This window comes from Notolepis coatsorum (assembly GCF_963971535.1).
Source record: "Notolepis coatsorum genome assembly, chromosome: 5".
In the NCBI taxonomy this organism is placed as follows: domain Eukaryota; kingdom Metazoa; phylum Chordata; class Actinopteri; order Aulopiformes; family Paralepididae; genus Notolepis; species Notolepis coatsorum.
This window is the reverse complement of record NC_140169.1, coordinates 50,962,814-50,974,129: the sequence shown is the minus strand read 5'-3', so window position 1 is coordinate 50,974,129 and position 11,316 is coordinate 50,962,814. Positions and strand designations below refer to the sequence as shown.

Sequence of the window (11,316 nt, the reverse complement as noted above, 5' to 3'; positions counted from 1 at the left end):
CGTTCGGATCGAGGTGAAGACATGGTTGGATCAACGCAGGATTGATATCATATAGCCCTTACCTTCACTAGGATGTACCCCAAAAAGAATATTCCAATTATCTGATCGCAAGTCCCAGTATTGGTGTCCATCGTGTCGCCAACATAATCCACCACACATCGTGCATCGGGAGCCTTTGACGCTTCTCACTCCGACCGTTATAACCGCTCCATTCGCCCGACAAAGAAAGTGAGCCCGGTGACATGTGACCGTTGCACAGGCCAAGATACAAGGTTTCAAAGGGTGCTCGATACCGCCGCCTAGCTGGATGCGGCCGGTATTGCACTTTGGCTGTCTCAGACTCATTCCCTATGGTAACACCGAGGTCCCCGGATGAATAATGAATACAAATATCGAATAAAAGGAAAAACGATCAAATAACATATATGTACTGTACGTGGTTGGTGTTCAAAGGATGGCACCCAATAACGTATAATAACGTTGTTGGCGGGGAATGAGTTAACCGAGGGCCAGACACATTAACCAATAACAAACAAACAAGTTTAAGTTTCTTTAATAGTTGTCATACAGAAGTACAGAATCAGCCAATTTGACCAATTAATAAAACAGACAAACTGGGAACAAGAGACACAGAGAAGAAGAGGAAGACGATCAGAGAGTGAAGAAGAGGAAGAGTGGTAAACAACATCTCTCACTCACCTTGCCCAGGAAAGCCATAGCGTGCGTGTTCCCCGCATTCGCGGCCTGGTTGAAGTAATCGTACGCCCTCTGAGAGATGAGACACGTCGAGGGTTAAAAAAAAAGAAGGGAATTACCTACTTCCTGTACTTTCAAAGTAAAGACATATTACAGTTTTCCATTTAAAGCACCGAAAGTTTATAAGGATGATATGGATATCCAATACCCCCCCACCCGCCCTATCTGAGGTCTAGGTTGCATAACGCACCCCCCCCCCCCCTATCTGACATCCAGGTCCCATAACGCCCCCCCCTATCTGACGTCCAATGGGAATTACATTTCAGTCTCTCAATGTTGATGCTTGTGATTATTTTCTGTTTATCATGGGTATATATGACATTCTCAGCCATTAATATTTCTATTCGGTTGTTTGTTGGGTCAATTAAAGGAAAACTCCAACATTTTGGGAAATTTGCCATCTACCCTAGACAAGAAGATGCATACCTTTTTCGTCTCTGTGCATGCAGTAGGAGTAGGAAGACGTTGGGAACTAGGCTAATGGAGGAACCTACTTCCAGTGACTGACGCTAAGCTAGGCTAACGGTGCACGTCTTCCTACTCCTACTGCATGCACAGAGAAGATAAAAGGTATGTATCTTCTTGTCTAACTCCAGGGTAGATGGCAAATAAGCTAATTTCCCAAAATGTTGGAGTTTTCCTTTAAGTCTGTCAGTGTTGTGTGTCAAATGAAGGCTTCCAACAATGGGATTCAGATTTCTTACTTTTTACTACCAAGTGAAGTGTGTATAAATTAAACATTACAAAACACTCTCTGAAGGCCCCCTGGGGGGTGGTACCAACACTCTCTGAAGGGTACCAACACTCTCTGAAGGGTACCAACACTCTCTGAAGGCCCCCTGGGGGGTGGTACCAACACTATCTGAAGGGTACCAACACTCTCTGAAGGCCCCCTGGGGGGTGGTACCAACACTCTCTGAAGGGTACCAACACTCTCTGAAGGCCCCCTGGGGGGTGGTACCAACACTCTCTGAAGGGTACCAACACTCTCTGAAGGCCCCCTGGGGGGTGGTACCAACACTCTCTGAAGGGTACCAACACTCTCTGAAGGCCCCCTGGGGGGTGGTACCAACACTCTCTGAAGGGTACCAACACTCTCTGAAGGCCCCCTGGGGGGTGGTACCAACACTCTCTGAAGGGTACCAACACTCTCTGAAGGCCCCCTGGGGGGTGGTACCAACACTCTCTGAAGGGTACCAACACTCTCTGAAGGCCCCCTGGGGGGTGGTACCAACACTCTCTGAAGGGTACCAACACTCTCTGAAGGCCCCCTGGGGGGTGGTACCAACACTCTCTGAAGGGTACCAACACTCTCTGAAGGCCCCCTGGGGGGTGGTACCAACACTCTCTGAAGGGTACCAACACTCTCTGAAGGCCCCCTGGGGGGTGGTACCAACACTCTCTGAAGGGTACCAACACTCTCTGAAGGCCCCCTGGGGGGTGGTACCAACACTCTCTGAAGGGTACCAACACTCTCTGAAGGCCCCCTGGGGGGTGGTACCAACACTCTCTGAAGGGTACCAACACTCTCTGAAGGCCCCCTGGGGGGTGGTACCAACACTCTCTGAAGGGTACCAACACTCTCTGAAGGCCCCCTGGGGGGTGGTACCAACACTCTCTGAAGGGTACCAACACTCTCTGAAGGCCCCCTGGGGGGTGGTACCAACACTATCTGAAGGCCCCCTGGGGGGGTGGTACCAACACTCTCTGAACGCCCCCTGGTGGTAGTAACCCACCCCCACTCCCCCGTTGAGCAACCCTAGCCTATAAGGACACCCAAGTGACCAGCCAGGTTAAATACCTCCAAAGTGAATAAGAAGGTGTTTGTAAACGGTTACCTGGTGATTCTGTTCCACGCCCCGGCCTCCGTGCAGGTGCAGCTGGCCAAGTCCCACCTGTCCAAACAACCGGCACTTTAAACTTCACATCAAAGTCATTCATTTCACATCCGACGCCGAGAAGCACCATTGATGGAGAAGACAGCGGCTGCCATATATCCAGTTCTTTATTATTTATCTAGAGCAGGGTTTCTCAAACTTTTTCATACCGTGACCCCAGTTTATTTAGGATTTTCTTTGGGGACCCCACACTTATTAATGTATTGCGTAATTTCAACGTGGAGTTAAGGAATATGGAAATAAAAGCTTTGATTTTATTTGAAATCTTTACTTCAAACATGTAAATGATACAAACAAAATAAATAAACAAAATCAAAACATATAACTCAAACTAAATAAATAACTAAACAAAAGCAAAACATAACTAAATTTACATGTTCGAAAAGGAGTAGGAAGAAGTATACACTTATTTAATCCTACCCCTTTTCCACTACTCAAATGAGTGTACTAATTTAAAACATTTCAAAACATATATATATATATGCAAAAAAAAAAAAAAAAAACATATATGTAAAACATGAAAGAAATCAAATAAAAATGTAAACACCCGTGAATATCAAGTCCCTTCCTCATCCCTGTACCTCGTGAACATAATTTCCGTATAAATCAGTTTGAATTGTCTCATATTTGGACATTGCTTTAGCACCACATTCAGACTGTTCCACAGTTTCACTCCACATATCGAGATGCAGTGTCTTCTCATGGTAGTGCGTACATTTAGAACTTTTAAATTGAGTTCTCCCCTCAGATTATAACCCCCCTCCCTAGCAAAGAACAGTTCTTGAATGTTTCCTGGAAGTACATGACCTTTTGCTTTATACATTAATTGTGCCGTTTTAAATTCCACAAGATCATTTAACTTTAATGTTTTTGACTTTAAAAATAATATGTTTGTGTGATCACAAGAACCTGCAATGTGAACTATCCTTATGGCCCTTTTTGGAGTATAAAAAGTGGTTGCAGTGTAGAATTATAAGTGTTTCCTCAGACTTCAGCACAGTAATTTAAATATGGTAAAACTAGTGAACAGTAGAGAATGTAGAGTGATTTTCTATCCAGAATGAGCTTTACTTTACTCATGACTGAAATGCTTCTTGACAGTTTAGATTGGACATGTTTTATGTGAGGTTTCCAGCAGATTTTATAGTCTATTATTACACCTAGGAATTTATTTTCATAAACTCTTTCAATAATCACATCATTTATTTTAACTTGTACTTGAGTATTTAATCTACAGTTTCCAAATAACATAATTTTAGTTTTGCTCAAATTCAATGATAATTTGTTTCTATCAAACAATTTTTTTTTATTTCTTCATTTCAGATGTGATGACCTCTAAAAGCTGCTGGATATTCTCACCAGAAAAAAAAAGATTAGTGTCATCCACAAATAAAATACATTTAAATATATTGGATACTTTACATATCTCGTTAATGTACAAGATGAACAGTTTTGGACCCAACACTGACCCCTGGGGGACACCACAAGCAATGTCCAAACATTCAGATTTATAATCTCTCATTTTCACAAATTGTTGTCTTTTATTTAGATAGCTTCTCACTCACCCAGTCCAATACTATCCCCCTGATCCCATATCGTTCCAATTTCCTGATTAATATGTCATGATTAATAGTATCAAATGCTTTTTTTTTTAGATAAATGAATACTCCAGCTACATGTATTTTTTCTATCTATAGAATTTGTGATTTTTTCAATTAGTTCTATTAACACTTTGAGTTCCAGCTACGCGTTTTGTCGTTAGTTCATGCCGCCAGTTGAGTGCCGGCAACGCTATATAGCGTTTGTTTGCCGTATTTTTTTTTATTGGCGATTTGAATTCATATTTCATCAATCGAGCCTCACGCTAGTGTTGCAGTCTCTCTGAGCTCAATTGGGAAGATACCGCCCCCTATCGTCTCTCCCTGTGTAACTGCACCCCATTAGTTTAGACTGATGAAGGGGGGGGGGCCAGTTTCCTCATTTTACTTTTCCGTCAAGCTAACTGAAGAGACCCAAGTTGATCGCCGGCCCTCAGAACAGCGTGGATTATGTATTTCCAGCACCCAACGCTGAATCAATAAACGCAATCGATATTTGGAATGGCAATCAGGAATTGGAATAATCTTTTTGGATAACATCTGATCTGAGGTAAGGAATCTATTTTACCAGTCTTCTGAGCTTTTTTCACAGATATATCAACGTGTCCCATATGTGTGCCTGTGTGTGTGTGCTCGCTGATCAGGAAATGAGAATATACTTTTCAGATCTGTTCAGTTTTGAATGATAAATTGCAGATGTGCGTGAGTGGTTTTGAAATCCCACTGTTGTAAATTCCCCATGATTTGTTATGCTGTGTATTGTCATTTCCAGTCAGGCACTTCTTTGATGGCCCAGGGGTCCTATTATTTATAGTCTGGCATCTCTCTGGACAGCCCAGGGGTCCTAATGGGTTTAAATACAGCGGCCATCTTGCCCCCATGTGTTCCATTGCTGTCTGCTTTCCCAGTAAGAGTGCGTTCATGAACTAAGTAAGTCACCAATAGCCTACAAATATAGTGCCTATGGTAATGATAGATACATGTCATATGTAGCCTGCCTTATGTGTTGAGATGCTGTGACATGCATGTGTGACTATGATTTGGTTTGCTACGTTGTGTTAATTCATGCTGCTAATTGAGCTATGCTAATGCCAATAATGCTATAGCATCTCTTCAGTTGTGTGTTCTGGATGCCATTGCATTCTGCCATTTACTTGTTATGTTGGTCCATGCGGCCGATGCTAATATGCTAGATAGCATCTTTTCAGTTGTGTGCATTATGTTTGGTCCATGCGGCCAATGCTAATATGCTAGATAGCATCTTTTTCAGTTGTGTGCATTATGTTTGGTCCATGCAGCCAATGCTAATATGCTAGATAGCATCCTTTCAGTTGTGTGCATTATGTTTGGTCCATGCAGCCAATGCTAATATGCTAGATAGCATCCTTTCAGTTGTGTGCATTATGTTTGGTCCATGCGGCCGATGCTAACATGCTAGATAGCATCCTTTCAGTTGTGCGCATTATGTTTGGTCCATGCAGCCAATGCTAATATGCTAGATAGCATATTTTGCTGTGTGTTCAGGTTATGATTAATAAGCATGTACCTCTGTTAATTATTGTGTGTTCTGCTTATCTGTTGCAGAACACCACTCACTCAATCTTTGATCGCTCCATCCAGCCCTACGACCTGGATGGAAGCATATCGCTCAACAACAGAATCCTTAATAAATACGAAAGGACTGTTCTCTGTGTCTGCGTCCGCTCTCTGACCGGGGTGTGCCCTTCTGGATGAAGTGGCTCCAGCAAACTTTGCAAACAAGCATTATATCTTCAATATTGGTCCTTCGAGCCTGAGAACTTCACCCACGACGGCGCCATGGACACACAGAGAACAGCAGCAGACGAAAATGGAAGACGAGGAGGAAGGCTGCGACAGCTTCCAGCACACCTGCAAGGCTATCTGGTTAGTTTACCACAGTCCCTCATGCCTAATACTGCACCGTCTCTACCAGATGACAGCGAAGGTGCCACCGCACAGCAGCTGCGGTCACTCAGCCTGCAGACCGAGTTTGCAGCTACAGGTGACCAGCTCCACACTGCGCTCGGGCCCCCTCCCTGCCTCTCATTGCCGGGAGCAGTCGATCAGACGCGACACTGGGACCTATCACCGTATGCTAACACCCGGCCTGACCAGCGGGAAGTGTGTGTGGGGCTCACATCGCCATCCCCATCAGAGCAGAGCCACCACAGTCGGAGCCTAACAGGTGGCACCTCTGACGCAAGAGGACCTTGCTCTACCGTGCCCCTACGCCTTCCACCACCATTGTCACATCATAGTCTGAGCGTCCCACCCAACCGCTCACCATGGTCGAGCTCGCTGCCACTAATACCGCTGCTGTGCCCAACAACTGCAACGTTACAGTCTCAAGCCACAACCTGTACACCGGGCCAAAGGCAGCAAGCCTACATGTCGACTCAGTCTCTACCGCCGACAGTAACCTCCGCACCGCTGTTCGGGGCTGCTCCGAGGCCCCCAGCCCCCACCGCGATGAGTCTGGTCATGCCACAGTCTGACTTCCAGGTGATGCAAGCAGTGGGTCACGTGGGCCAGCAAATGCCAACGGTACCAAGTTACCAGCCTACCTACCGGTCAAACCAGCCTGTGTCATCACATTTACATTACATTTACATTTAGTCATTTAGCTGACGCTTTTATCCAAAGCGACTTACAAGTTCTGTACGACAAGCCATCAGGAAGAGCACAACTCTATCAGCTCTATCATCAATGGTGAGGAGCAGGCATGGCAGCACACCAGCGGCCGCACAGACCCGGTATGAGCTTACGCCAATGAGATCTGCATATCAAGTGCATCAATATACTACAGCTACGCCTGCACAGCCTAATTATCAACCTCAGACTGCAACAGCACTCTACCCTGCACGATGGTTACCCACTGCAGCTGCTCTCCAGCCAGTGGGCCAACATACAGCAGGTGCACCTCAGCAGTCTACCTATCAACTACCCTCCTGGACAGCGCCGCCTTCACCATTCACAACCGCTGTCGCAGCAGCGAGGGCATATCAGCCTCCACCAGTATTCCCTGCTCAGCAAGCGTATCAAGCGCTGCCGCACCAGCTGAGCCACCATCAACGATCATCATATCTGCCTCCACCAATCAACACTGCTCAGCAATTGCATCAAGCACTGCCGTACCAGCAGAGCCATCAACAACCAGCATGTCAGCCTCCACAAGCCATCCCTGCTCAGCATATGTATCAACCATTGCTGCACCAACTGAGCCACCATCCACAACCAGTGTATCAGCCTCAGCCTGCTGCATCGACTCAGCCAGCCTATCAGCTTGTGCATCCAACACCCGGTCCAGCACCCTATTATCATGTAGCAGTTCCACCGGTCCAGTATGTCCGTCAGGCCCAGTACACAGCACTACAGGATCCATACGCTCTCCAGCCTCCCAGGCAGCCAGTCCCTGTACCTAAACTGCCTAACCTGGTCCATGACAGCGAGAGAGAGTTCACGGACCTTAAGATGGCGCTGGACCACCTACTCGATGCCCACACTGAACTTTCTGAGCACTACAAGTACCGTGTACTTATGGAGCAGCTGGTTCTAGATGAGGCTAAGCTGATAGCCCAGTCCTGCAGGCATTATGCGCAACCCTACACCGCCGCCATGCAGGCCTTGCAGCGGCAATACGGACAGCCATATCAGCTTGCACAAAGCGAGATTGCCGCACTACTGAACGCTCCTGATCTCAAAGCAGGAGATACCAAAGCCTTCCAGAGCTTCGCCCTTAGCGTCGACTTGCTAGTGGGAATGCTCACATCACTGGAAGGACCTAACGGGATGGAAGTCAGGTCGACCGGCCATGTGGACCGGCTCCTGTGTAAACTCCCTACGCAAGTGAGAGATGGCTTTGTGGAGCACCTACAGGCTCGAGGTCGCCTCGACACGACCAGCCTAAACCCGTACGACCTTCGAGACCTCGCCGACTGGCTCAGGGTAAAGGCTGAAGCTCAAAGACTGTCAGAGAGAATGGCACAGCGCCATCGGATGGAAGGGACACAGTTCTCTAACAGAGACAAGCAAGTTCCCCCACCCAGACCTTGCAACCAGCCTTTCTCTGTTTATTATGGCTCCGCCAAGCCTAAACAAGACAGCCACCAGCCTGCTGAGACATCTCAATCAGAAGCCAAGAAGCAGAAGTTCAAGAGGATGTGTCTCTTCTGTAGGAGTGCCGAGCACTACCTATCGCAGTGTCCAGACATTGTCCAATGCTCGCCGGGAAAGGTTGAGAAGTGGATAGCAAATGGCAAACGTTGTCGTAATTGCGGTCGTACCAGCCATGAGCAAGATGCCTGCACCTTGAGGAAACCATGCAGTGAGTGCCAGGAGGTCCACCTCAGAGTTCTCCACGCCATCGCCAAGCCGGGTCCCCGTGCCTACCTCATCACACCAAAGGATGGTGCCTCGCTCTCCAACTCCAAACAAGGAGGGAAGGTGTACCTTAAGGTGGTACCAATCGTCATTACTAACGGGAGCAAGTCACTGCACACTTATGCGATCCTAGACGATGGAGCTGAACGCACAATAATACTGCCTGCTGCAGCTCGACACCTGGACCTTAAAGGCGAAGTGGAGTCCCTTGCACTGCGGACGATTCGCCAGGACGTGGCTCGCCTCACTGGCAAGTCTGTAGATTTCCATGTGGCCTCCCTGACTCATCCTTCTGAACAGCACCTGGTGAAGGGCGCCTTCACAGCAGGTCGATTAGCCCTGTCCGAGCAGTCTTACCCTGTGACTGCGCTTCAGGAACGCTATCGCCACCTGAGGGGGCTCCCATTGCAGGACTTCAGTCAAGTGCATCCACTACTGCTAATTGGTGCAGACTGCACCCATCTGATCACATCCCAAGAACCCATCAGATTCGGCCCCAAAGGTGGACCCGCAGCAGTCCACACAGCGCTCGGCTGGGCACTCCAAGGCCCAGATGGTCTTGCGTCACAGGCTACTTCATGCTACTTTACCTCTCTCAAGTCTGCACCGGACGACCTCTATCAACACGTTGAACATCTCTGGCAGCTTGATGTGCTTCCATTTAGAAGTGGAAAGCTAGCAGTAAGGGCCCGTCTGGACCACGAGACTGTGGGCATCCTGGAAGCACGCACTGAGAGGGTGAAGGTTGGTGACACACTCCGATACGCCACGCCTCTGCTCCGCGCAAAGGACGCGCCACCACTGAAAGCCACTGCCAAAGCAGTCATGCCAATGCCCCGTAACACAGAGCAAAGACTGGTAGGAGATTCAGCTAAGGCTCAAATCACTGGAGCAGAGATCAAAAAGCTCGATGGAGGATGTGTTGCCAAGCTGGGTGAAGAAGCGGTAAATGAGTCTGACGAGTCATGGTTCACCCATCACGGGGCGGCGGCCGACTCCTCCTTACCTCAACCTAACCTGCATGACACCGAAGTCTTCCTGCTGAAGACCAGCCAGGCGGACTGCTTCCCAGAGGGATTTAAGTGTCTCAGAGCTGGAAACCCAGTACTGCCCAGTAGTAAGCTCAGTACGCTCTCACCAGAGATGGATCATACAATGGGTCTTCTCCAAATTGGTGGACGCTCTTGTCACCTGGACACCTCCTGTTCTACTGACATCCACCCCATAGTTCTCGATCCTGGCCATGCAGTGACGAAACTCATCAAGGATGTAGATGCCCGCCTACTCCACCCAGGGCCCGATAGGGTCTTCGCAGAGATCAGGCACCAGTACTGGGTCCTGTGGGGAAGACGGGCCATCAAGCATCATCAGAGGACCTGCACAGGATGTAGGAAGTGGAGGTGGGAGCCGGTGGCTCCAATGGTGGCAGACTTACCTCCTGCCCGGTTGCGGCCCCTTAAGCCACCATTATGTGACACCGAACAGGTTGCTGATGGGGCGGCGGGATGCCTCCCTGCCACAAGTGTCCTACGCTCCCGACCCGACTGTGGCAAATGATGGCGACAATCAGAGACCTCGGTAGCCACTTAGGGAATTTGACTGTTTACATAATAGCTATGCTATTCTTGGGGCGGCTGTTGTAAATTCCCCATGATTTGTTATGCTGTGTATTGTCATTTCCAGTCAGGCACTTCTTTGATGGCCCAGGGGTCCTATTATTTATAGTCTGGCATCTCTCTGGACAGCCCAGGGGTCCTAATGGGTTTAAATACAGCGGCCATCTTGCCCCCATGTGTTCCATTGCTGTCTGCTTTCCCAGTAAGAGTGCGTTCATGAACTAAGTAAGTCACCAATAGCCTACAAATATAGTGCCTATGGTAATGATAGATACATGTCATATGTAGCCTGCCTTATGTGTTGAGATGCTGTGACATGCATGTGTGACTATGATTTGGTTTGCTACGTTGTGTTAATTCATGCTGCTAATTGAGCTATGCTAATGCCAATAATGCTATAGCATCTCTTCAGTTGTGTGTTCTGGATGCCATTGCATTCTGCCATTTACTTGTTATGTTGGTCCATGCGGCCGATGCTAATATGCTAGATAGCATCTTTTCAGTTGTGTGCATTATGTTTGGTCCATGCGGCCAATGCTAATATGCTAGATAGCATCTTTTTCAGTTGTGTGCATTATGTTTGGTCCATGCAGCCAATGCTAATATGCTAGATAGCATCCTTTCAGTTGTGTGCATTATGTTTGGTCCATGCAGCCAATGCTAATATGCTAGATAGCATCCTTTCAGTTGTGTGCATTATGTTTGGTCCATGCGGCCGATGCTAACATGCTAGATAGCATCCTTTCAGTTGTGCGCATTATGTTTGGTCCATGCAGCCAATGCTAATATGCTAGATAGCATATTTTGCTGTGTGTTCAGGTTATGATTAATAAGCATGTACCTCTGTTAATTATTGTGTGTTCTGCTTATCTGTTGCAGAACACCACTCACTCAATCTTTGATCGCTCCATCCAGCCCTACGACCTGGATGGAAGCATATCGCTCAACAACAGAATCCTTAATAAATACGAAAGGACTGTTCTCTGTGTCTGCGTCCGCTCTCTGACCGGGGTGTGCCCTTCTGGATGAAGTGGCTCCAGCAAACTT

General features: G+C 47.6%; 1 protein-coding gene across 2 annotated transcripts in view; it reads right to left on the bottom strand.

Annotated features, from left to right (window-relative positions):
- The window catches only part of sel1l (SEL1L adaptor subunit of SYVN1 ubiquitin ligase), a 157,862-nt gene that overhangs the window by 51,809 nt on the left and 94,737 nt on the right, over positions 1-11,316 (bottom strand). For both annotated transcript variants that reach the window (XM_084315133.1, XM_084315134.1), the window contains exons 12-13: positions 2,595-2,651; positions 700-768 (exon numbers count right to left, since the gene is read on the bottom strand). In XM_084315133.1, coding sequence (XP_084171259.1) covers positions 700-768; positions 2,595-2,651 — 126 coding nt within the window. The remainder of the gene's footprint in view (positions 1-699; positions 769-2,594; positions 2,652-11,316) is intronic.